This window comes from Triticum dicoccoides, chromosome 1A (assembly GCF_002162155.2).
Source record: "Triticum dicoccoides isolate Atlit2015 ecotype Zavitan chromosome 1A, WEW_v2.0, whole genome shotgun sequence".
NCBI classification, from domain to species: domain Eukaryota; kingdom Viridiplantae; phylum Streptophyta; class Magnoliopsida; order Poales; family Poaceae; genus Triticum; species Triticum dicoccoides.
Genome location: NC_041380.1, coordinates 46873033 through 46901031, shown reverse-complemented (window position 1 = coordinate 46901031; position 27999 = coordinate 46873033). Strand labels below are relative to the sequence as shown.

The following is a 27999-nucleotide window of genomic DNA, read 5'->3' as shown; positions in this document are numbered from 1 at the left end:
CCATAATCCATGGTGCCAATGTATGGAAAACAATATATCAGCTCATAAAAAAAGGAATCAGGATTTCACCAAATGTATGTATGCAAAAGAGTTGTTTAGACAATGAGCATGTATGACAAGAAAGTTTGTAGGAGAAGCATTACTAGTTTGCCAAAAAAAAAGAAGCATTACTGAGTTCAACAGATACAATCAGAGGCAGGACAACCTCACGCAGATGCATCAATACTTTTGCAGCTTCAATTAATTTTCTCAGAAAGAAGGTGAGTAGGGCTTTTACCTTGTCAGAACAGATGGTAAATAAATCCTGACAACAATACCGTTTAAATGAAGCAAACGAGCAACAATAACAAACACACAAAACTTTGCATTCAGTCATACTATAAAAGAGAAGAATGAAACAACCGAACTACTGATCAGTGATCACGAGCTAAAGAAAACAGCCTCCCTGAACTTCCTGATGAACAACTGAATTGTCAAATCTTCTAACTGCAATAAAGGAAGTGAGGCTGCATTTTTGAGGAAAAACATGACGATGTTCACTTTATTGTGATATTTAGAAACACTGTACAGAAGAGTGCAGAATGAACACGATCCTCACGTAACTGACATATTTCTTCAACAGGTGCATAAACAGCACCGAAGAGTGCAGACCCATCATGGCATATTTGTTTCCGGAAGTAGATAGATCCTCCTTGTAGCCGAGCTTGAAAGCAAATGACTGCTTCATACCTGATGCCAATTCGTTGTAGCCAAGCTTGTGTCCTGCCAAAAATTCCAGTCAGTGCAAAATTGCGAATACTGCTTTTGTGGAGTACAGCCTCCCATTTCTCTGCACTCAGCCTTGGTGCTCATTACAGATCCTACTGACAGCAGCATAGAGTATTGGAGACTTCAGCGTGAGCACTGCAAAGTAAAAGTAAACCCACAGTTTCATACGGACCTATGACCAGAGCACTAAGATTAACATTTCTAAAAATGCATTCATATGAAGGAAAGTGTCTGTTTTACAAAGATTAAAAAATGTCCGGTGGCTGCTAGAAAAATATTGTATACCTTCCAGTCGCCATCAGAAGTCCTTACTCCCAAAAAGTTCTCCAACTAGTCTGTGTTAGACTACTTGGTCTACCTTTCCACTCCCATCGAAGGTTAAAAGATTCATAGACATTTCACACTCTTGTGATTTTGACACACCGCTAAATGACCCCAATGCTACAAGCAGGCAGTTTGGATTTCTTATACGGTCATACTGGCAGGAGGGTTTATGCAAGCAAAAACTCAAGCTTCCTGAGCAGAGTCTTGTGCAAAATCAACAAAGTCCATCGAAAAATTGATACTTTGCAGGAAGCAATTTCATGTCCTCCCGATATTTCCCTTCTCTTGAAAAGAGAGACAACATTAATGAAGTCGTTGAAGCTTCAAGTGAGATGCTCTTCCCATCAACTTTAGACAAATAATTTCCGGCCTTGGCGATCTCACCTTTTTCCAACAACATTCTGATAATATCATTTAACAGACGAGAGCTGGGAGCTATACCACTCTTGTCCATCAACGAAAACATACTGTCAGCTTTTTCCACTGATCCTTCTTCCAGAAGATTTTTTATCATTACTCTGTAAGTAGATTCATTAGGCACCAACCCACTGGCTGATATTGTAGCAAACAAATCCTTAGCTTCTTCTTTTCTTTGAACGTTGTACATTGCATTAATCATGGTATTGAGTGTGGTAATATCAAACTTCACATTCATTGCTCGTAGTTTCTGGAACAGTGCGATCGCTTCGTCTGCACAATTATTTCTACAAAGGCCTCCTAGTATTATATTGTATGTGAAAATGTCCACCATTGTTCCACTCTCGATCATCTCATGGAACATTTTCCTTGCGGCAACAGTTCTCCCAGCACGAAACAACCCAACCATTATTACGCGATATGAAACAGTGTCAGGTTTAATTCTCTTACGCGGCATCTCTCTGAACAGAGTCAAACCATCATCGATCCTTCCATTTCTACAATAGCCATTAACAAGTGTACTGTATGTAAAAACATCAGGCTCAACACCAACTGATTCCATGACATCAAGCACTTTTAATGCTTTATCCATCTTCCCGACTAAGCAGTAACCGTCAATCAGTGAATTAAATAAAATGCCATCAGGCCTCTCACCCATGTCTATAACCAAGTCAAAGATATCATGTGCATCCATAACCCTTCCTTCTTGGCAGAGACTCTTTATTACTGAACTAAAGAACGAAATGTTAGGACGAGGAATACCTCTGTTCATCATTTCAGAAACCAACTGCTTAGCTTTAGCCAAATCACCATCTATGCAAAAACCCTGAATCAGCGCGTGATAAACAGCTTTGTTCGGTTGTACTCCCAAGGCAATCATCTGATTGAATTTTTCCATGGCCTCAGTCAGCCTACCCAATCTGGAAAGTCCAGCTATTATGCTGGAATAGGTGACTACATCAGGATTCACTCTGCGTTCCTGCATTTTACTTGATATCAGCATAGCTTCATCCATCATTCCACGTTTAGCATATGCATCAATTAATATGTTGAAAACATGGCAGTCGGCTGCAATACCATTGCTTTCCATTGAATTAAAGACATCAATCATATCAGGAAAGCATCCTTCAGTAGCATACCCATGAAGCAAAATACGGTATGAGACGATATTCGGTTCGTGGCCCTTGGCAGTCATGGCATCGAAAAACTCTGCAGCTTCTTTGCTTGTTCCATGCTTGCAAATGGAGGCCAGGAACGAGTTGCAAGTAACAATATCTGGTATAAGACCCCGGCTTTTCATTTCTCTGAACATTTTAGCAGCCTCTTTCAACCGCCCAGATGTGGAATATCCATTGATCATGCAAGTATATGTCACTGTATCAGGTTGAACACCTTTATCGACCATCTGCTGAAGGACTACTTCAGCCTTGTCCATTGCTCTGGCCTTGCACAACGCATCAATAACCGAGTTGTACGTCGCCACATCGGGCTCAACCCCTTGATGGATCATTTCATGGAATAGATTGCATGCCTTGCCTGTTTCGCCCTCCTTGAAAAAGCCATGGATGACCGTGGTATATGTCACCACATCAGGGAAGCAGCCACCTCTATCTTTTGCCATCGTCCGGAGCAGGTCGTGCGCCCGCTGGCTCCTGCTACCTTTACATAAGCTCTTAAGATCTATGTTGTATGCGAAGGCATCAGGCACACAGCTGAGCTCCGACATCCTATGAAGCAGCACGTACACAGCCTCTTCTGTCTGTTTTGCATAGCAGAGGCACTTGAGGAGGGTGTTGGCGGTGATTTGGTCTATCTTCAAGCCCGTCCTGAGGATGCAGCCGAATAAGGCAAGCCCTAGGTCTGGGCGACGCGCGCGGCAGCAGCAGTCCATGAGGACGCTGTAGGTGCAAACGGTGGGCACTGCAACCTGCGGGCTGGCTTCTTCTCTGCACACACGGTTGAAGAGAGCAAGGGCGAGGGCGGGGCCATCTTTGATGCAGGCAGTGGAGGACGTAGCACGGGCGAGGGCGGCAAGGAAGCCGTTCAGGGAGCGCTCGGGGACCGGAGTGCCCTGCCGCAGCAATTCATCGAACAGGTTGTGTGCATCTTCCGGGCTGAGCGTGCCGGCGCGCACGCGCTCTGTGGCCGCGGCAAAGGCGTCGCGGGGAGACCAGGAGCGTGAGAGCGGCGAGATGGAGGTGGAGGAGGAGCAGCGGCGGGGGACTCGGAGGCGGGAGATCAGTGTGATGGTATAGCGGCGTGACATCGGCGAGGTAAAGGAGGAGCGGTGGCGGAGAGCAGAATTCGGCTAGGTGCAGTGCAGGAGGAGGAGGACCGGAGGCGGAGGCGGAGGCGGGAAATCGGCGAGGTAAAGGAGGAGGGGTAGCGGAGACCGGACACCGGCGGACCGTCGACGAGGTGCGGGGGGAGCGGCGGCCGTCGAGTTCGTACACGGTGGAGAGCTTTTTGGAGTCGCAACTGAGAGCCTCCTCCCAATCAAAGCTCAGTTTTGCTGGTTTCTATGCTCTCTCTCTTCTTCACAGTCCTTGACTGTGTTCGCTGAACGCTGAATAGGCCTGTAAAAAAGTTGTGTTGCAAAATATACTTTGTGAATCTTCCAAACACCCATTTTGGTTGATTTTCTCACGTATCCAAAAACCCACGGTGCAAAAAATAAACCCAGATTTGTACTGGTCGAATCCAAACCAGAGCGTCACGGTTTTCCTAATACGTGACAGAATCAGCAAACCCGGTTGTTAGGAGGGAGAGAAGGATTGGTGGAATAGTTGTTGTATTGCTTGAGCCTCGTGGGCATATATATAGGAATACATGATTACTTGGAGTACAAGGCAAGCCAGAATATTTCCTAGTGTAACATATGTTTCCTAATACAATCACGTTACTCAACCTTCCCCTGCAGTCACAATGATAGCGACGCAGACAGTGAGACTGAAGAAGAATCCGAAAGCAAGCCGACGGACCCCCCCCCCCAGTCGTAAAGCAGGCGGTAGCCCTTTGTGTCGTTTGTCGATGATGTAGCCAAGAGCGTGGGGTGGTGGAGCCGTGGTCGAGGTACCCGTGCAAAGAATGCCATGGTCGATGTCGAGACGGGGTGGCCGGTGTCGAAGAAGTCGCCGTGGAGCCGCGGGCGCAAGGGGGCGCCGAGTTAGCATGGGCGCAATGGTGTCGAAGTAGTGGTGCGCCGGGAAGAAGATGTGGTTGACGACGCGTCACGGCGGGTTTGCCAAGCCCGAGGACACATCGTGGACGAAGGCACGCACCGGTGTTGTCAGCACCAGGCATGCGTAGACGGACGAAGACGAAGTTGACGAAGCGCCGACCAGGCTTGCCAGGCCCGGAGACATGTCGTGGAGGAAGGCACGCATCGGTGTGTTGGGGATCGTAGCAGAAATTTAAAATTTTCTACGCATCACCAAGATCAATCTATGGAGTAATCTAGTAACGAGGGGAAGGGGAGTGCATCTACATACCCTTGTAGATCGATAAGCGGAAGCGTTCAAGTGAACGGGGTTGATGGAGTCATACTCGTCGTGATCCAAATCACCGATGATCCTAGCGCCGAACGGACGGCACCTCCGCGTTCAACACACGTACGGAACGGAGACGTCTCCCACGCCTTGATCAGCAAGGAGGAGGGAGAGGTTGAGGAAGAGAGTCCAACAGCAGCACGACGGCGTGGTGGTGATGGAGTGGCAGTTCTCCGGCAGGGCTTCGCCAAGCTCACGCGAAGGAGGAGAGGTATTGGAGGGGAGGGGCTGCGCCAGGTTCAAGCATGTGGCCGCCCTCCCACCCCTCCACTATTTATAGGTGGGGAGAGAGGGGGCCAGCCCCCCTAGATCTCATCTAGGGTTGGGGGCGGCGGCCAAGGGGGGGAGAAGTGTCTCCCAAGTCAAGTGGAGGCCCTCCCCTTTAGGGTTTCCCCTTTCCCATGCGCATGGGCCTTGGGGGGGCTGGTGCCCTTGGCCCATTAAGGTTAGGGCGCCCCCTACAGCCCATGCTGTTGTATTAGACGTGGTGGAACATTTTCCGGACCTCCGGACCCCTCCGGAATCCTCCGGAAGCTTCCCGGTACAATACCGGAAAAAACCGAACTTTTCCCGGAACCCGAACAACAACTTTTCATATATAAATCTTTACCTTCGGACCATTTCGGAACTCCTCATGACATCCGGGATCTCATCCAGGACTCCGAACAACATTCGGTAATCACATACAAGTTTTCCTAATAACCCTAGTGTCATCGAACCTTAAGTGTGTAGAACCTATGGGTTCGGGAACCATGCAGACATGACCGAGACAACTCTCCGGCCAATAACCAACAGCGGGATCTGGATACCCATGTTGGCTCCCACATGTTCCACGATGATCTCATCGGATGAACCATGATGTCGAGGATTCAATCAATCCCGTATTCAATTCCCTTTGTCCAGCGGTATTGTACTTGCCCGAGATTCGATCGTCGGTATCCCGATACCTTGTTCAATCTCGTTACCGGCAAGTCTCTTTACTCGTTCCGTAACACATCATCCCGTGATCAACTCCTTGGTCACATTGTGCACATTATGATGATGTCCTACCGAGTGGGCCCAGAGATACCTCTCCGTTACACGGAGTGACAAATCCCAGTCTCGATTCGTGCCAACCCAACAGACACTTTCAGAGATACCTGTAGTGAACCTTTATAGCCACCCAGTTACGTTGTGACATTTGGCACACCCAAAGCACTCCTACGGTATCCGGGAGTTGCACAATCTCATGGTCTAAGGAAATGATACTTGACATTAGAAAAGCTTTAGCAAACGAACTACACGATCTTGTGCTAGGCTTAGGATTGGGTCTTGTCCATCACATCATTCTCCTAATGATGTGATCCCGTTATCAACAACATCCAATGTCCATGGTCAGGAAACTATAACCATCTATTGATCAACGAGCTAGTCAACTAGAGGCTTACTAGGGACATGGTGTTGTCTATGTGTCCACACATGTATCTGAGTTTCCTATCAATACAATTCTAGAATGGATAATAAACGATTATCATGAACAAGGAAATATAATAATAACCAATTTATTATTGCCTCTAGGGCATATTTCCAACAGTCTCCCACTTGCACTAGAGTCAATAATCTAGTTCACATCGCCATGTGATTAACACTCACAGGTCACATTGCCATGTGACCAACATCCAAAGAGTTTACTAGACTCAATAATCTAGTTCACATCACTATGTGATTAACACTCAATGAGTTCTGGGTTTGATCATGTTATGCTTGTGAGAGAGGTTGTAGTCAACGGGTCTTGCCATATTCAGATCCCTATGTATTTCGCAAAACTTTATATCGTAGATGCTGCTACCACGTTCCACTTGGAGCTATTCCAAATTATTGCTCCATTATACGTATCCGGTATCTCTACTCAAAGCTATCCGGATAGGTGTTAAGCTTGCATCGACGTAACTCTTTATGTCGAACTCTTTATCACCTCCATAACCGAGAAACATTTCCTTATTCCTCTAAGGATAATTTTGACTGCTATCTGGTGATCCATTCCTAGATCACCTTTGTACCCTCTTGCCAGACATGTGGCAAGGCACACATTAGGTGTGGTACTTCAGCATGGCATACCGTATAGAGCCTATGACAAGAGCATAGGGGACGACCTTCGTCCTTCCTCTTTCTTCTGTCGTGGTCAAGCTTTGAGTCTTACTCAACTTCACACCTTACAACTCAGGTAAGAACCCCCTCTTTGAATGATCTATTTTGAACTCCTTCAAAAACATGTCAAGGTGTGCGTTCTTTGAAAGTATCATCAGGCATTTTGATTTATCTCTATAGATCTTGATGCCCAATATGTAAGCAGCTTTATTCAGGTCTTCCTTTGAAAATCACTCTTCAAACAACCGTTTACGCTTTCTAGAAATTCTACATTATTTCGGATCAACAATATGTCATCCACATATACTTATCAGAAATGTTGCAGTGCTCCCACTCACTTTCTTGTAAATACAAGTTTCTAGCAAACATTGTATAAACCTAAAAACTTTGATCACTCCATCAAAGCATATATTCCGACTTCGAGATGCTTGCTCTGGTCCATAGAAGGATTGCTGGAGCCAGCATACCTTTTAGCATCCTTAGGATCGACAAAACCTTTTATTGTATCACATACAACTTTTTCTTACGAAAACTAGTAAGAAAACTTGTTTTGGACATCCATCTGTCAGATTTCATAATCGAAAAATACAGCTAATGCTAACATGATTCCGACGGACTTAAGCATCGCTACGGGTGAGAAATTCTCATCGTAGTCAACTCCTTGAACTTGTGAAAAGACTCTTTCCCACAAGTCGAGCTTCATAGACGGTAACATTACCGCCCACATCCGTCTTCCTCTTAAAGATCCATTTATCTCAATGGCTTGCCGATCATCGGGCAAGTCCACCAAATTCCATACTTTGTTCTGATACATGGATCCTATCTCGGATTTCATGGCTTCTAACCATTTGTCAGAATACGGGCCCACCATCGCTTCTCCATAGCTCGTAGGTTCATTGTTGTCTAACAAAATGATATCTAAGACAGGATTGCCATACCACTCAGGAGTAGTACATATCCTTGTCGACCTACGAGGTTCGATAGCAACTTGATCCGAAGCTTCATGATCATGATCACTAACATTAACTTCCTATTCAACATACGTAGGCGCCACAGAAAACATCTTTCTGTGTTGTATCACTCTCTGGTTGAAGTAAAGGTTCGACAACCTCATCAAGTTCTATATTCCTCCCACTCAATTCTTTCGAGAGAAACTCCTTCTCGAGAAAAGACTCGTTCTTAGCGACAAACAATTTGCCATCGGATCTGAGATAGAAGGTGTACCCAACTGTCACCTTTGGGTATCCTATGAAGATGTGTTTGTCCGCTTTGGGTTCGAGCTTCTCCGACTGAAGCCTTAAGCATCGTAGCCCCAAACATTAAGAAGTGACAACTTTGGTTTCTTGCCAAACCAATGTTCACACGACGTTGTTTCAACAGACTTAAATGGTGTCCTATCTAAAGTGAATGCAGCTGTCTCTAACGCATAACCTCAAAATGAAAACGGTAGATCGGTAAGAAACATCACAGATCGCACCATATCTCATAAGGTTCGATTACGACGTCGGACACACCATTACCCTATGGTGTTCCAGGTGGCTACAACTGTGAAACAATTCCACAATGTCTTAAGTAATTGCCAAACTCATAACTCAGAAATTCTCATCGATCAGATCGTAGGAATTTGATCTTCTTGTTATGATGGTTCTTAACTTCACTCTGAAATCGCTTGAACTTTTCAAACGTTTCAGACTTGTGCTTCATTAAGTAAATATACCTATATCTACTCAAATCGTCAATGAAGATGAGAAAATAGCGATATCCACCGCATGCTTCAATTCTCATTGGATCACACACATCAGTATGTATGATTTCCAACAAGTCACTTGCCCGTTTCATTGTACCTGAAAACGGGGTCTTAGTCATCCTGCCCATGAGGCATGGCTCGCATGTGTCAAGCGATTCAAAATCAAGTGACTCCAAACATCCACCCATATGGAGTTTCTTCATGCATCTTACGCCAATATGACCTAAGCGGCAGTGCCACAACAAAGTGGTACTATCATTATTAACTCTACATCTTTTGGCGTGAACATGTGTATTACCACGACCGAGATTCAATGAACCATTCACATAGGGTGCATGACCATGAAATGTATTATTCATGTAAATAGAATAACCATTATTCTCTAACTTAAATGAATAACAGTATTGCAATGAACATGATCTAATCATATTCATGCTCAACGTAGACACCTGATAACATTTATCTAGGTTCAATACTAATCCCGAAGGCAGACGTAGCGTGCGATGGTGATCTCATCAACTTTGGAAACACTTCCAACACACATCGTCACCTCGCCCTTAACCAATCTCCGTTTAGTTTGTAGCTTTTGCTTCAAGTCACCAATAATAGCAACTGAACCGGTATCCAATACCCAGGTACTACCAGGAGTACTAGTGAGGTACACATTAATAACACGTATATACTTTGAAGTTGCCAGCCTTCTTATCTACCATGCATTTGGGGTAATTCCGCTACCAGTGACCGTTCCCCTTACAATAGAAGCACTTAGTCTCGGGTTTGGGTTCAACCTTGGGTTCCTTCACTAGAGCGGCAACTGGTTTGCCATCCATGAAGTTTCCCTTCTAGCCCTTGCCCTTCTTGAAACTAGTGGTCTTGTTAAACCGTCAACACTTGATGCTCCTTCTTGATTTCTACCTTTTGCGGTCTTAAGCACCGCAAACAGCTCCGGAATCAACTCCATCCCTTGCATGTCATAGTTCATCACGAAGATCTAGTAGCTTAGTGATAGTGGCTAGAGAACTCTGTCAATCACTATCTTATCTGGAAGTTTAACTCCCACTTGATTTAAGTCATTGTAGCACCCAGACATTATGAGCACATGCTCACTAGCTGAGCTATTCTCCTCCATCTTGTTGGCAAAAGAACTTGTCAGAGGTCTCACACCTCTCGACACGGGCATGAGCCTGAAATCCCAATTTCAGCTCTTGGAACATCTCATATGTTCTATGGCGTTCAAAACGTCATTGGAATCCCGATTCTAAGCCGTAAAGTATGGTGCACTAAACTATCAAGTAGTCATCAGGATGTGTCTGTCAGGTGTTCACAACATCCACAGACGACGTTGTAGGGGTTTGCACATCGAGCAGTGCATCAAAGACGTAAGCCTTATGTGTAGCAGTGAGGACACTCCTCGGACTATGGACCTAGACCGCATCATTGCTTACAATATCTTTCAACTTAATCTTTCTCTAGGAATGTATTGAAACAGGGAGCTACAACGTGAGCTATTTATCTACAACATATTTGCAAAGACAATTTAGACTATGTTCATGATAATTAAGTTCATCTAATAAAATTATTTAATGAACTCCCACTCAGATAGACATCCCTCTAGTCATCTAAGTGAAACATGATCCGAATCGACTAGGCCGTGTCCAATCATCACGTGAGACGGACTAGTCATCAACGGTGAACATCTCATGTTGATCGTATCTTCTATACGACTCATGTTCGACCTTTCGGTCTTCCGTGTTCCGAGGCCATGTCTGTACATGCTAGGCTCGTCAACACCCGTTGTATTCGAATGTTAGAATCTATCACACTCGATCATCACGTGGTGCTTCGAAACAACGAACCTTCGCAACGGTGCACAGTTAGGGAGAACACTTTTCTTGAAATTTTAGTGAGGGATCATCTTATTCAAGCTACCGTTATTCTAAGCAAATAAGATGTAAAACATGATAAACATCACATGCAATCAAATAGTGACATGATATGGCCAATATCATTTTGCTCCTTATGATCTCCATCTTTGGGGCTCCATGATCATCGTTGTCACCGGCATGACACCATGATCTCCATCATCATGATCTCCATCATCGTGTCTTCTTGAAGTTGTCTCGTCATCTATTACTTCTACTACTATGGCTAACGCTTTAGCAATAAAGTAAAGTAATTACATGATGTTTATGTTGACACGCAGGTCATAAATAAATTAAGACAACTCCCTATGGCTCCTGCCGGTTGTCATACTCATCGACATGCAAGTCGTGATTCCTATTACAAGAACATGATCAATCTCATACATCACATATATCATTCATCACATCCTTTTGGCCATAACACATCACACGTCACATGCTGCAAAAACAAGTTAGACGTCCTCTAATTGTTGTTGCAAGTTTTTACGTGGCCGCTATAGGTTTCTAGCAAGAACGTTTCTTACCTACACCAAAACCACAACGTGATATGCCAATTTCTATTTACCCTTCATAAGGACCCTTTTCATCGAATCTGATCCGACTAAAGTGGGAGAGACAGACACCCGCCAGCCACCTTATGCAACTAGTGCATGTCAATCGGTGGAACCAGTCTCACGTAAGCGCACGTGTAAGGTCGGTCCGGCCCGCTTCATCCCACGATGCCGCCAAATCAAGATAAGACTAGTAACGGCAAGCAAATTGACAATATCCACGCCCACAACTGCTTTGTGTTCTACTCGTGCATAGAAACTACGCATAGACCTAGCTCATGATGCCACTGTTGGGGATCGTAGCAGAAATTTAAAATTTTCTACGCATCACCAAGATCAATCTATGGAGTAATCTAGCAATGAGGGGAAGGGGACTGCATCTACATACCCTTGTAGATCGATAAGCGGAAGCGTTCAAGTGAACGGGGTTGATGGAGTCGTACTCGTCGTGATCCAAATCACCGATGATCCTAGCGCCGAACGGACGGCACCTCCACGTTCAACACACGTACGGAACGGAGACGTCTCCCATGCCTTGATCCAGCAAGGAGGAGGGAGAGGTTGAGGAAGAGAGTCCAACAGCAGCATGACGGCGTGGTGGTGATGGAGTGGCAGTTCTCCGGCAGGGCTTCGCCAAGCTCACGCGGAGGAGGAGAGGTATTGGAGGGGAGGGGCTACGCCAGGTTCAAGGGTGTGGCCGCCCTCCCACCCCTCCACTATTTATAGGTGGGGAGAGAGGGGGCCGCCCCCCTAGATCTCATCTAGGATTGGGGGCGGCAGCCAAGGGGGGAGGAGTGCCTCCCAAGTCAAGTGGAGGCCCTCCCCTTTAGGGTTTCCCCTCTCCCATGCGCATGGGCCTTGGGGGGCTGGTGCCCTTGGCCCATTAAGGTTAGGGCGCCCCCTACAGCCCATGCTGCTGTATTGGACGTGGTGGAACATTTTCTGGACCTCCGGACCCCTCCGGAATCCTCCGGAAGCTTCCCGGTACAATACCGGAAAAAACCGAACTTTTTCCGGAACCCGAACAACAACTTTCCATATATAAATCTTTACCTCTGGACCATTTCGGAACTCCTCATGATGTCCGGGATCTCATCCGGGACACCGAACAACATTCGGTAATCACATACAAGTCTTCTTAATAACCCTAGCGTCATCGAACCTTAAGTGTGTAGACCCTACAGGTTCGGGAACCATGCAGACATGACCGAGACAACTCTCCGGCCAATAACCAACAGCGGGATCTGGATACCCATGTTGGCTCCCACATGTTCCACGATGATCTCATCGGATGAACCACGATGTCGAGGATTCAATCAATCCCGTATTCAATTCCCTTTGTCCAGCGGTATTGTACTTGCCCGAGATTCGATCGTCGGTATCCCGATACCTTGTTCAATCTCGTTACCGACAAGTCTCTTTACTCGTTCCGTAACACATCATCCCGTGATCAACTCCTTGGTCACATTGTGCACATTATGATGATGTCCTACCGAGTGGGCCCAGAGATACCTCTCCGTTACACGGAGTGACAAATCCCAGTCTCGATTTGTGCCAACCCAACAGACACTTTTGGAGATACCTGTAGCGAACCTTTATAGCCACCCAGTTACATTGTGACATTTGGCACACCCAAAGCACTCCTACGGTATCCGGGAGTTGCACAATCTCATGGTCTAAGGAAATGATACTTGACATTAGAAAAGCTTTAGCAAACGAACTACACGATCTTGTGCTAGGCTTAGGATTGGGTCTTGTCCATCACATCATTCTCCTAATGATGTGATCCTGTTATCAACGACATCCAATGTCCATGGTCAGGAAACTGTAACCATCTATTGATCAACGAGCTAGTCAACTAGAGGCTTACTAGGGACATGGTGTTGTCTATGTATCCACACATGTATCTGAGTTTCCTATCAATACAATTCTAGCATGGATAATAAACAATTATCATGTACAAGGAAATATAATAATAACCAATTTATTATTGCCTCTAGGGCATATTTTCAACACGGTGTTGCTAGCACCGGGCATGCGTAGACGAGGGACCTGCACGAGCTGTACGCCACGTCGAAGAAGTCGAAGGGGCCAGCAGAGAAGAACTCGACGGCGACTGCGACATCCATCGGCGCGGGGCCGATGTCACCCACGGTGGTCGGAGTAGAAGAAGTGGTCGGGGTAGATGATGGCGACGCTGGCGACGGGCTGGTGCTTGGACGAAGACGAAGGGGGTGGACGGGCGGCGGCGGCTATGAAGGTAGCGGCGGCGGCGGCCAAAGAAGAGCGGCGGCGGCTAGGTTAGGAGTGCGGCGGCGGTGCTCGAAGTAGGCGAAGAACCATGACAGCATGACGAAGACCGGCGCGGACGGTGGCGTTCCCGCGCCAAGGAAGACGGCGCGACGCATACCACGGGAGGTCGACGCGCGGTGACGGTGGAGTGGACCGCGGGCCGCGGCACTACGGCCCGAAGGGGCGACGCGGCGGCGGCAGATGGGTCGGGGCGACGGCGGGAAGACCTCTGGGCGGCGGCGGGGACCACGGACCGCGACGCTGCGGTCCGAAGGGACGACACAACAGCGGTTCACGAGTTGGTGCAACCGCGGGGACGGCCTTGGAGCGGCGACGGGGACCGCGTATCGTGACATTACGGCCTGAAGGGGCGACGCAGCGGCGACACACGAATCGATGCAGCTGCGAGGAGAACCACGGGGCGGCAACGCTGCGGCCCGACGGGGAGATGCAGCGGCAGCTCGATGCTCAATCGATGGAGAGGCATGCTGAACTCGGGGACGATCTTCACGAGACCTGCGGAGGCGCGCGTAACCGACGTGCCAAGTCGGTTGTGCGGCGTAGATGAGGCGGATGGCGGCGGCGAGCGGGTGATCAAGCCAATCGCGCGCGAGGTCGGGGACGCCGCTCAGTGGAGGCGTGGTTACAGCGGAGTCTGAGATGAAGCCGGCGATGACGGACGACATGGGACGTCGTGTGGACGAGCTTGTCAGCACCAGCACCCGGTCTGCCAAAGCAACGCCGGCACCCGGGCAGCGAGGCCCGAGCGACTAACGGAGCAGCGGCGCCCGAGTTGAGGCAGCCGACGCAGCCGTCCCAACGCAGCCGAGAACGAGGCCGACGAGGTAGACCGCCGGGCCGCCGTGCAGACGCGGCGGAGGTGGGTGATGTGGATCGATGGGCGGGCCGGCGCGCGAGCGACGACTATGATTGGCCATCGCATGGCACGAGGCCGCCGGGTCGGGGCGACGCAGGTGTCCCAGTTGGAGCAGGGCGGTGACGGCCGACGCAGGGCGACGGGCGGACCGACGCGTGGACGGCGGCTGGCCTTGGCGGGCCGCCTCGACGCGCGTGGCCGCCGGGTCGGAGGAGAGGCCGGCTGGTCGCGCCAAGGTCGGAGGAGAGGCTCTCAAGGTCGACGACGGCGGTGACCGACGCAAACCGATCACCGAAAAACTAAAAAGAAACCGCGCGATCAAGATGACTGGCGGGATAGAGAAAACCGAGAAAAGAGCAGCCGGTCAACACGACCGGCGGACGAACTCTAGGTACGGGCGGCGCGGCCCCCGGCAGCGGTCATGGAGGCCGACCGCGTCGGGGGCGGTGCACGGGTGCGGAAGCGGCGACGGCTAGGGTTTAGGATCGACTTGCGATAGATACCATGTTAGAAGGGAGAGAAAGATTAGTGAAATAGTTGTTATATTGCTTGAGTCTCGTGGGCATATATATAAGAATACATAATCTATTTGAAGTACAAGGCAAACCAAAATATTTCCTACTCTAACCTATGTTTTCTAATACAATCACACTACTCGACACCGGTGTTTGAACGGTTCACAAAGTTTTTTCTTTTGTTAAGAAAACAACTAGGATGAAAAATGGACTTCTTCCTCGAAGGTTGTTCTCTCATTCTTCTTAAAGCTTTCTTTTGGATTCTCTAATAAAAAAGTCTTATTTTACAGCCTTCACAGGGATGAACCTAATTGTTAAGATCCTTTAAAAACCTAATGGTTAAGATGGATTACCGATTACATCGCAAAAAAAGGATGAATTACTATTGATTCATCCATTTTTAACCAAGCCCCACCTGATAAGCTATCTAAGACATAACAAAGATTCATCAATTTTAAGAAATAAGTTATCTTGACTTTCTAGATTTAGCAATTAATGCGGAAAAAAATCACAATTGAAGGTAAGGAGTGATGGAGTCACCTACTACGAGTAGGGTCAAGGAGCAGACATCCTGGACTAAATCTAGGGCCCCATATCAACAGACAAGAAGGCTCCTGGGCTACGGGTGCACTCAGGTGCTCACCAAGCCTTATTCCAGTCGGTCGCATCGCAGTCACTCGACTACCCCACCTGCACTCGGCTAAGGGAGACGAAGAGACCACGCAGGACCTGAAGCGGTCGAAGAGCACGATGCCTAGCGTTATTAGCCATTAGACCTTCAGTTACTTGTAGTAACGCTTGTAATCAACATAATAATCAATTCCTCCACGTAAAGGGCTAGCTCAAGGGTTCACTCTATATAAGCCACCCCGTAGCACTTGTTTAGGGATTCGCAATCGTTGATAATTATCCAGACATAAGAAAACAGCTCTAGCAGCTCGAGACGTAGGTCCTTAACTCTTCTGAGAGGGTCCTGCACTCGTAAATCTCTTCTGTCACACTTGTGATGTAGCTAGACAATGCTCCTCCATCCTACCCCTCCCTTACTGTCAGATTCATTCCCGCGACAAGGAGTGGAAAAGACTAATGAGGGAACATGCCCATTTAGATATTCCATGTATTTTAAACCATCTAAGCCCTAGCACCCCCCCCCCTCTTTTAGTAAATATAAGGTGTATCAACTTTTTTTGAAGTTAAATTTTTCTCTGTTTGCCCAATTCATTAAGAAATATATCAACATCTATAACACCAATAAAATATGAAATCTCACTTAATGATTTATCTAATGATACCAGATTTGATATTGTAGATGTAATCATTATGTTTCTTAGTAAACTTGGTCAAATTTAGATAAGTTTAACATCAAATGAGATCCCATATTTCATGTCAGCGGGCATGGCTCATTTGTCCATGAAAAACCAACGCCCAATGGCATCCCCTATTCAGCCTCCCCCATTTGCATGGTCTGCATTTTTGCCCATTTTTTCTTCAACCAACTTGAACACTTGAAAGATATAGTTTAAACGTGTAAATACACAGTACACAATTAGAAATCCATACATTCTTAAAACATAAATACTATTTAGAGGACATAGTTCAAACATAAGAAAAAAAAGAAAAAAAAATCAAAGGATACAACCAATCTATTGGTTTCCATGTTGTATCTACAAATGCTCCACAAGATCATTTAGGTGTTGTTGATGCACTTCTCAATCTGGAAGTTACCGATGCAATCTCAAGAAAATGTGCAACCTAGTTTGCCTCTTGTTCTAGGAGGTGGACATGTGGGCCATGGTTTTTAAAATCAACATTACGGACACCATCATCCTCATCCTTCACAATTATATTTTTCATGACCACACAACAAATTATCACCTTCCACAGTGTATAGAGATCCCACATATTTGCAGGTCCACGAACAATAGCCTGAGGAGATTTGAGCACTCGAAATGCCCTTTCCACAGCCTTCCTAGAACCTTCATGCATTTGGACAAAGAGACTTTTCATGTTGCCTTTTGGCTCGGAGATAGTCAGTCATCGGCTAATGAGGATAGACACTATCGGTAGTTGTGCCCATTAGTGGTATAGTTGCACTTTGAAGGCTACACATGACAAAGTTTTGCAGATAACGAAGATTGTTGAAGCACATAATATTATTGTGAGACCCTGGCATGCCAAAGAAAGAGTTACAAATCCACGGGTCTTGTGATGCCACTGCTTCTAGCATGATTGTGGTCTCTCCGTTATGACCTTGGTATTGCCCTTGCAAACCTACCAACCACCTGCTACCAACACTTCTGCGATATCTAGTGCATGCAATCGATGGAATCAAGCATACTGAGAAATCCTCTTATACTTCTTCAAATGCCAAAAGTTTGGTGGTGTCAACGACATTTGGCTTTCTCAAGTACTTTTTGCAAACACATGGACCATGAAGTGACAAATTTGAACATAGTTTTGATTTCGCCGGCACAGATGCCACTACGTAGATGGTCAATGATGCGCGAGGTGGATGAAAGACCAGAGGGGGAAAAGACGATGGACTGAGTTTGCTGCGATCGAACGGGCACCAGTGCCAGATCGGAGGGCTGGCCTAGGCAGCTGATTTCTCTAGGAAAGAAATCATCTGGTTTGCACAACGGTAGGACAGAGCACTTGCCCAGGTGAGCCCACTCCAAGCCATCAAGCTGTGACAAGACAATGCCGCTCCTTCTCCTCCTGCTCGTGCTCCTTCTGCCGGCCGCGCCCGAGGCGACGCCGTCGGCGCTGCTGGGCATCAACTACGGCCGGGTGGGGAACAACCTCCCACCGACGACCTCCGCCCTGCAGCTCCTCGCCGGCCTGGGCGTCGGCCGCGTCCGCCTCTACGACGCCGACCCGGCCACCCTCCGCTCCTTCGCCAACACGGGCGTCGAGCTCATCGTCGGCGTCCCCGACGAGTGCCTCGCCGCCGTCCCCACCCCCTCCGGCGCCTCCGCCTGGGTCCGCTCCGTCATCCAGCCGGCGCTCCCGGCCACCAAGATCGCCGTCCTCACCGTCGGCAACGAGGTGCTCACGGGCGCCAACAGCTCCGCGCTCACGCCGTCGCTGCTCCCGGCCATGCAGTGCATCCACGACGCGCTCGCGCAGCTCGGCCTCGACAAGCAGGTCGCGGTCACCACCGCGCACAACCTCGGCGTGCTCGCCACGTCCTACCGGCCCTCGTCGGCATACTTCCGCAAGGACCTCCTCCCGGTGCTCTGCCCGATCCTCGACTTCCACGCGCGCACCGGCTCGCCGTTCCTCGTGAACGCCTACCCCTACTTCGCGTACGCCGAGGACCCCGCCGGCGTGGAGCTCGAGTACGCCCTGCTCGAGCCCGGCCACGACGGCGTCCCTGACCCGTCCTCCGGGCTGCGCTACCCCAACATGCTGGTGGCCCAGGTGGACGCCGTGTACCACGCGATCGCGGCGGCCAACCATGGCGCGGCGGCGCGCGCGGTGGAGGTGCGCGTGTCGGAGACCGGGTGGCCGTCGGCCGGCGACGGCAACGAGACGGGTGCGACGCCGCGAGGTACAACGGCAACGTGATGCGGCTGGTGGGCGAGGGCAAGGGCACGCCGCTGCGGCCGGACGGGGCGCTGCGCGTCTACATGTTCACGCTCTTCAACGAGAACATGAAGCCCGGCCCCTCCTCGGAGCGCAACTACGGCCTCTTCAAGCCCCCACGGCACGCCGGTGTACGAGCTCGCCTACCGCCTGCCCAAGGACAACGCCACCACCTCATCCGGCGCGGGCGGCACCGGAAGCATTACCGGCAGCGGCAGGGGCGGCGGACCACAGAACAACGGCTACTACAGCATCTCGGCATCATCGGCAAAGGCGAACGTGGTGAGAGCTGTTAATTAGCAGTAGTATAAGCTTTGTCCGCGCTTTGCATCGATTCCTTTCTGAACTGAAAAAGCTCCATTTTGGATTAGTTTGCAAAGTTTTCACGGTAAAAGTGTAGGCAAGTTAAAAAAGGTTGCACCATGCATGCTTGGTGATGCCTTTTGATTGACAGCCCCAAGGTAATATCATGGCATAAAGGAGCATGCCATTACCTGATCCAAAACTCTGTTTCTGTACAGTAAGACATCATAACCATGGTAATTTGGAAGTATATAAGATGTTCCATCTTTTTCTGAATCGGATGTGCATAGACGCGTTTTAGTGTGTTGTTCACTCGTTTCAGTCCGTATGTGGTCCATATTTAAATATCCAAAACTTCTCATAATTCGAAACAGAGATATACATTATAAGGACATGCCACTGGACCGACACGTGGACCCTCGATACACACAACTTGCTTGTTCTGGTAGCCATAAAATACAAAACTATGAAACCGTAAAGGGGGAGATCAGTGCCAAGTGACCTGTGATCATAAACGAGAAGAACAAATTCTGAGTGACCTGTCTTCATGTTGGCTCTGCTCCCTTTTGGTCACCTGCTGATGTGTCTCCTTGTGTTTGTGCTTGTTCTTGTGCTTGATAGGGTTGGTGGACATGGACACAAGCAACGGCCAGCATATGCGGCTGTCCTGTTGATGATGATAGCATTCTAATTCTGAGCAACTTCCAAGTGGTGCTTACATGGAAGGATATGTGTGCATGGAAGGAAGGAAGCCTCTGGTGTCTCAAATGGAGTCAGGGGGTGCCCCTGGTTTCTTGAAGCCTGTCTTGGAAAAACTATTTTGTCCTTAGGTGTTTACTCCTTTCTCTCCAATCTGCCATGTTGTTTCAGTTGATGTGGTCTTGTAATTGGTGGTAAGCTAATGGGTTAGTCAGTGTCATTAAACCAGACACTTCTTTTTGGTTCCTAGTAATCATGCAATGCAAGGTCAGTTGCATATATTGATTGTCAAGTTACTCGTTGGCTCCAATACAGAAATCACTTCAAATTTTAGAAGCAATAGTTGAGACAAACCCAGTAAAATACTCCCTCCGTATCAATATACAAGACGTTTTTGTAGTCTAGTTTAGCCTAAAAACGTCTTATATTTTGGTACAGAGGTAATACATAAAACGTCTTATATTTTCGTACAGAGGTAGTACATATGTTTGTTGAAAGACCTGTTTTGACAATATACTCCTTTTCCCAGTTCTATGTAAACAAATCTACTTTGTAAATATAAAGATAAAAAATAAATTTTAGTGACAAAGTAAAACTACATCGTACAACCGGGGTGTAGATACATTCATGCCTCGTACACTAATATGTGGTAGCATATATCTCAATTCTCAAATATGGATTTGTATTTGCACATATAAACGAGTACATAATTTACTTTTTTGTATACTAGCAAAAGAGCCCATGCGTTGCAATGGGAGAGAAAACATAACACACGCTCTTAACTCAACAACCATCACTCAAAACCACAATAGGTCCATCTCCTTTATTTCTGCGAGGCATCATATTTGTGTTGCCCCTTATCCTCCTTCTCACTCTCGCCGACGATGGCCTCGGCGTTCACACAAAACAACAAAAAACGTGTGTTGAATATGGTTAATCCTAAGGCGTCTCTCTCTCTCTTTCCCTCGCTCGCTTTCTCTCACTCTCGCGATGAGAAATCTGTTATTTTCCCCTGCGACATTTTTCAGAGGTATGCATGTGTAGTTATCGATGTTTTCTTTTCCGTATATGGTCATAGTGGGGTGTTTATTTGCAATCCGGATCGCCGCCAGTATAAAAAAAAGAATCTTGCGCTATAAATTATAAGTTTGCTTCCATAACAATATTTTAAAAATATTTAACAGGTAAAGTTAACATCATATTTAGATTCCACACATTTTTCTAACAAAATTTCATATATAATATGTTAAAATCAAAGTTATGGTTTAAAAGATACAGATAATTTAAAAAATCATTTGGTTTGACTCAAATATATTTCAAAATAATATTTAAAAATACTTAACAGGTAAAAATAATCTCATATTCATATTCTACATTTTTTCTAATCAAATTTCATATATAACATGTTCAAGTCGGAGTTACGGTTTAGAAGATATGGATGATTTTAAAAAGTATTTGTTTGATTTAAATATGATCCACGGATGAATTACCTAAAACATCAGGGGGGGATCGAAAAATGTAAAATAACGGTTCGGGTGTGACTTAAATCCGGACGGCGGGTTGATTTCAGGAAACGACAGGGACTTTTGTGTAAAACACGAAAATAATGACTCATTTTAACTTAAAAAAGACTGCGGGTTGAATTCTTTAAAATAGAAGGACTTTTTTGAAAAATGCCATGACGGACGAAAGAAACTCAATTTGCTTTATTATTAGGTAAAGATGTATGATACCTAACTAAAGAGTAGTACATATCCACTACATAGCTGGTCTTATATACTCCACACTACCGCAACATACTCCGCGTTAAGGTACACCTGGTAGTACTTAAAATTCCAGTGACAGATGCATTTATATAACCCCACATAACAAACCTAATTAACATCCGTTTATTAACAAATGAAAGATTGGGCACACACCACACAGAGCATAGGTACTGCATCCAAAATGATGTTATTATATGGAAAGCATAGAGATGGACTGAAGTAGACCGGAGGAATATATGCTCTGCTTGTTTCGTCCATCAAGGCAGAACTTTCTCCCCTGCAAGGGAAAAGGCTCATTGCAACGGTGTGTGCGCTTTACTCTGTAAATAGGAGCCTTTGTGTCTTTGGGGCCTTTGGTCCAGGCGATGGTCATCTGCTGCAGGAATAATTCAGACGGGTGTAAATTGCAGCGGAAAGAGGAATGGTTTCTGGGTCAACCTTTGGGATGAGATGTCTGATCACCTGCGCTGTCTCTGGATCGTGTGTGTTTTAGTCCCATATCGATGAGCACGTGTGCATTGTGTGCTATAGACTCGTACCACAGTTGGGCTAAAAAACCTTATATCTCCAAAGGGTATTACTCTTTCTTTGCAAGAAATCAACACAAGGATTTAGCATAATCGAATACTACAAGTGCTCAAAACCACACGTGATCATGCCACAAGACGACCTAGAACACCTGTAGGCCTAGTGGATAGAGAAAAGCATAACTGTATCTGTATGATACACAAGACGACCTAGAACTAATTTGGCGGATATGGCTCTAGTATGGCAAAGTTGGTTTAGTTTTGATGCTTCAATGAAAGGAAAGACTGCCAAATACTACCTCTGTAAACTAATATAAGACGTTTTAGGGAGTAGAAAAAAGTAGTGGGACGGGATACTCCCAGGCATGGTAATTTATGAACCTCAGTCTGCTCATCTTACAGAGCAGCAGAGTAAGAAAGTAGAGGGTATAACAATCCAACGACTTATATTGTCTCTTTGTGTCTACACTCAACATTACTACGAAAAGACACTTGTCAGGAATCGAACATGACTATGACTACAATTTCAAATAGCTACATAGATTAAGAAAAAATAGACAGGAAAGCATTATTCAGATGATACCTTAGCATAACTGCCCACAAAAAGGACCCTCCATGGACCCACTCATATCCTTACGACAGCCTGACCTCGAACATCTTATGCAAGATCAGAGTAAAATATTTCAGATTAGCGGAAATAAAAATCATAATGCAAGATGAGAGGAAAATATTTCAGATTAGCAGAAACATTCACATCAACATCGGCGAAAAACATTTCAGACTACTGACAAGATTAACATCAACATCAACAGGCAGGCAAGCTCTCACTCTGCAAAGCTGGCACCTCCGACAACAAAGAAATAACAAAGAAACCTATAGGTATAAGTACTGCATGACAAAACCTGATGGGAAATCAGAGCAAAAATGGGAAAATGGAGGACAATGAAATGGAGAGAAGTCCGGTGTGCAAGGCACTCCTGTCCATGCCAACTAAGTACAGATGCAAAGGGATAGATAAGTCACAGGTTGTGCAATATTTTATATATGCATAACAATGCAACTTCATTCGCACAGTGCTTTAAAGAGCTCCACTATGTGGAGGCAAAAATACTAACTGGACCTTATAAAAGGGGGTCGGAGACTGTGTGGGTTGAATCTTTCCCTGCTGAGGCAAAAATACTAACTGGACAAAGTGTTGGGGGAAGGATACTCACAAGATGCGCTGAATTATCTAAATTCAAGAGTGAGTAGCCATAGTTTCACTTTACTTACATCTACATTATTCAGTTTTTTTTTTTTTTGCAATATTCGGTGTTGACGGCCACATGTTTTTTTTTAAGTGTTTTGCAGGCTTCAGCAAAGTTTACTGAACTGACCAGAAAATGCACGCAAGAAATATATACAGTATAATCTGAATTTTTATGAAGAAAAGAAACAAAGAAATGAATAGAAAGTGCAGGGGGGATGTGAAAGTGAAAATGAGGACTCGAGTGAAAAGGAAACTAAGAGAGGTCCCCAAGAATAGTTAATTCTAAACTATAAATACAATAGTATGAAAAACATAAATGAACCTATATTATATGCTGGATTAATGTTGAGTGTTGGTTATCCAGTTTCATGGTGATCATGAAATAACTTATACATTTGTCGGTATGTTAGGATAACTTGTTTTGCTCCCACAGTTCCTCTTTGCCAAATTAAATTAGTAGTTTTCGTAGAATAGAATCATGCGGAGGGAAAATAAAGAGCAACTACTCACGTGAAGGAAAATAAAAAACAGAAAGTTGGGAACTCGTTGACTAAAGTGAAAGTTCACACCAGTAAATTCTTGGCCATAACTTTACTTAAATCATGAGGAAAAATAGTTGAATCTTAAATGAAGTTAAGCAGAAAGAAATCATACTGGAAAAACTTTTCTCACCATTACGCAACAAGCTCCACCAGTACAACTGAAGCAGCATAGAATATAGGAGACTTCGGCATGAGCACTGAGAATTAAAAGTAAATCCAGCATTCCATACATACCAGACCACTGAGGGTGGCATTGCTAAAAATACATTCAAATAAAGGAATGGGACTGCTTTACATAGATTATAAAGTCACAGGTGGGTCAACAACCATTGCCGTTTTCCACAGCCAAAAAGCGGCACAACCATCCATGTTAGAAAGGTTGTCCCTCAGGTGATGCAAATGCTTTGATTTCAATGGGAATGAGCTTCTCCACTTACGGAACTGTAATGCTCGCAAAGAGGTGTACTTTGACAAATGCTGCAATGGAATTTCCATATAACTATCTCATAAAATTATTTGCTTGTTTCAAAATAGTTGTTGGTTTTCAGAATCACTGAAATTGTTTCCAGAAGACTTAGCTTCGACAGGTATTTCGAAGTCAATCTGATTTGGTTCCTACATCACATACCTTTTCCCTATAGAGAGTGCAGCGTCATGCATAAGATTGGATATCTTAAGCAGGCAGGAGGGCTTTACACAAGCAATAAAACTGTGCTTTCTGAGGAATTAGTCTCATATGCAACGTATCAACTAGTCAACCAACTCATCGAAAAATTGATACTTGGCAGGGAGCAATTTCATGTGCTCCTTATATTTGCCTTTCCTTGAGAAGAGAGAAAACATCAATGAAGTAGTTGAAGCTTCAAGTGATATGCTCTTCCCATCAACTTTAGACAAATAATATCCGGCCTTGGCGATCTCACCTTTTTCCAACAACAATCTGATGATGTCATTGATGAGACGGGAGCTGGGGACTATACCACTCTTGTCCATTGATGAAAACACATTGTTAGCATCTTCCACTACTCCATCTTTTAGAAGATTTTTTATCATTACTCCGTAAGTAGATTCATTAGGCACCAACCCACGGGCTAATATTCCAGCAAATAGTTCCTTAGCTTCTTCTCTTCTCCCAACCTTGTACATTGCATTGATCATGGTATTGACTATTGCAATATTGAACTTCACATTCATTGCACCTAATTTGTGGAACAGGGTGATAGCTTCGTCTGCGCAATTATTTCTACAAAAACCTCCAAGTATTATAGCGTATATGGAAAAGGTCACTGTTGTTCCACTTTCGATCATCTCATGGAACATTTTCCATGCAGCAACAGTTCTCCCAGAACGAAACAACCCATCCAGTATGATGCCATATGTAACAGTGTCAGGTTTAATTCTCTTTCGCGGCATTTCTCTGAACAGAGTCAAACCATCGTCTATCCTTCCATTTTTAAAATAGCCATCAAGCAGTGTACTGTAAGTAACAATATCAGGCTCAACACCAACTGATTCCATGGCATTAAGCATTCCGAATGCTTTATCCATCTTGCCGACTAAGCAATATCCGTCAATCAGTGAACTAAATGTAATGGTATCAGGCCTCTCACCTATGTCTATAACCAAGTCAAAGATATCATGTGCATCCATAACCCTTCCTTCTTTGCACAGACTGTTTATTACTGAATTGAAGAACACAATGTTAGGACAAGGAATACCTTTGTTCATCATTTCAGAAACCAGCTCCTTGGCTTTAACCAAATCACCATCGATGCAAAAACCCTGAATCAGGGACTGATAAACAGGTATGCTTGGCTGTACTCCCATTGCAATCATCTCATCAAATTTGTCCACAGCATCGGTCAACCTACCCATTCTGGAAAGTGCGGCTATTACAGTGGTATAGGTGACTACATCAGGACTCACTCCTTTTTCCCGCATTTCAGTAAATATCAGCACAGCTTCATCCATCATTCCACGTTTAGCATATCCATTAATTAATATGTTGAAAACATGGCAGTCGGCTGCAATACCGTTGCTTTTCATTGAATTAAAGAGATCAATCATATCAGCAAAGCATCCTTCATTGGCATACCCATGAAGCAAAATAGAGTATGAGACGACATTAGCTCTGTGGCCTTTGGCAGTCATGGAATCAAATATTTGTCTAGCTTCTTTGCTTCTTCCATGCTTGCAAAGGGAAGTCATTAACGAGCCGCAGGTAACAATATTTGGTGTAAGACCCCGGCTTTTCATTTCTCTGAACATTTTAGCAGCCTCTTTCAACCGCCCAGATGTGGCATATCCATTGATCATGCAATTATATGTCACTGTATCGGGTTGAGCACCTTTAGCAACCATCTGACGAAGGACTAGCTCTGCCTTGTCCATTGCTCTGGCCTTGCACAATGCATCAATAATCGAGTTATACGTCCACACATCGGGCTCAATCCCTTGCTGCATCATTTCATGGAACAGACTGCATGCCTTGCCTATTTCACCTTCCTTAAAGAAGCCATGGATGACCGTGCTATATGTCACCACATTAAGGAAGCAGCCACCTCCTTCTTTCGCCATCCTCTGGAGCAGGTCAAGCGCCCGCTGACTCATGCTATTGTCGCATAAGCTCTTCAGAACAATGGAGTATGAGAAGGCATTAGGCACACAGCCGAGCTCGGGCATCCTATGAAGCAACACGTTCAGAGCCTCATCCGTCCGTTTTGCGTAGGAGAGGCACTTGAGGAAGGTGCTGCCGACTATCTCGTTTGTCTTGAGTCCCGTCCTGAGAAGACGGCTGAATATGGCAAGCCCTAGTTCCGGGTGACCCGCCCGACAACAACATTCCATGAGGATGCCGTAGGTGTGGACTGTGAGAGGCGCCACCCGCGGGCCGGCTTGTTCTCGGCACACGCGATTGAAGAGGGCGATGGCGAGGGCGGGACCATCTCTGATGCAAGCGGCAGAGGACGTAGCACGCGCGAGGGCGGCGAGGAAGCCGTTGAGGGAGCGCTCGTGGACCGGGGTGGCCTGCCGCAGCAATTCGTCGAACAGGTGGTGTGCATCGTCTTGGCTGAGCGTCCCGGCGCGCACGCGCTCTGTGGCCGCGGCAAAGGCCGAATGGGGGGACCAGGAGCGCGAGGGCGGCTACGTGGTGGTGGACATGGAGGAGGAGCTGCGGCGGAGGAGGCGGAGGTTGGACATCGGTGTGGTGAAGGAGTGGCGGAGACGGAGGCGAGACAACGGAGAGGTAAATCAGTGCGGGTGGCGGACACCGGACATGGGAGAGGTGCAGGTTGGGGAGGAGCAGCGGAGGCGGAGTGGTGGATGGCTGGATGTAGGGGGAGGTGGAGATCAGCGGCGGCGGATGCGGCGGCGCATCGGCGTCGGGAACGACCGGGGAGTTCGTACGCAGTGGGAAGAGCTTTGGAGTCAAACAGTTTTTTTTTTTCGACGACTTGGAGTCATACAGTTGGTGTGCGCTTTGCTAGTTCCTGTCACTCTCTAATCGGTTCCGTTAGAAGTTTCTAAAAAAAAGCATTTTTTTTCCTTTTCTCAATGATGAATTCATACAAATCACTGCAGATCGATCAAACAAGCCGGAAGCAGATTGATCAAACAAGCCGGAAAAACCGTTGGAGAACCGGAGTCAAGCTCGAGCTTCAGAGCACCTCCAATTATAGCATTTCTTTGAAGCCCAGGAAAGTTTGATGAGGTCGCCCCTATATTTTTTTAGCCGAGAGCTATATCTCGTATGAAGCGAGACGGAAGGACCTCTCGTATTAAGAGTCCACAGTAACAGACCAGTCCCTAATAGGACACCTTTAAAAGAAAAGAAAATGAGATTCTAGGATTCGATCCCGGTTCTCCTCGACAATGTGTAGCGAAGCTAGCAATTGAGTAAGCACCGGGTTTGTCTAAAAGCACCCGCTTTCTATTGATTTTTTCTTTGGTTTTCATCGGTTTTTGTTCGTTTCTTTCTCCATTTTTACCTTATTTCTTTTCTTTCTCTTTTATTTTTTCTTAAGTTTTTTTTGTTATTTTTTATGTTTCTCATTGTTTTTCCCTTTTCTTTCTTTTTCCTTCACTTTACTTCGATTTTGTTTGTCTCTTTCTCGTTTTTCTTCGATTTTCCTTGCTTTCTCTCGGGTTACACTGGTTTTCTTTGCACATTTTGGAATATATCTAATTCATTAATTTAGTACACATATAAAAGAATGCAAATCTTAATTGGCATTTT

At 46.1% G+C, this 27999-nt stretch overlaps 1 protein-coding gene and 2 pseudogenes across 2 annotated transcripts; 1 reads left to right on the top strand and 2 right to left on the bottom strand.

Annotated features, from left to right (window-relative positions):
- Positions 1-298: 298 nt before the first annotated feature.
- On the bottom strand, positions 299-3980 carry LOC119362166 (protein Rf1, mitochondrial-like). Of its 2 annotated transcripts, none has more exons than XM_037627366.1 (2): positions 1054-3980; positions 299-903 (listed from the first exon to the last, which is right to left on the bottom strand). In XM_037627366.1, exon 1 carries the CDS (start codon positions 3773-3775, stop codon positions 1307-1309), a length of 2469 nt encoding a protein of 822 aa, XP_037483263.1. In that variant the 5' UTR covers positions 3776-3980; the 3' UTR covers positions 299-903; positions 1054-1306. The 2 variants fall into 2 exon arrangements, with proteins under 2 accessions (XP_037483263.1, XP_037483269.1); XM_037627372.1 differs by having other exon boundaries at positions 299-762.
- A 13808-nt stretch (positions 3981-17788) lies between these two features.
- LOC119362159 lies at positions 17789-20383 on the top strand (annotated as a pseudogene).
- A 3538-nt stretch (positions 20384-23921) lies between these two features.
- On the bottom strand, positions 23922-26996 carry LOC119350951 (annotated as a pseudogene).
- Between the last annotated feature and the right edge of the window lie 1003 nt (positions 26997-27999).

Excerpts from the sequence above, each read along its gene's own strand:
- LOC119362166 (XM_037627366.1), bottom strand. The coding sequence starts at position 3,775 with ATGTCACGCCGCTATACCATCACACTGATCTCCCGCCTCCGAGTCCCC.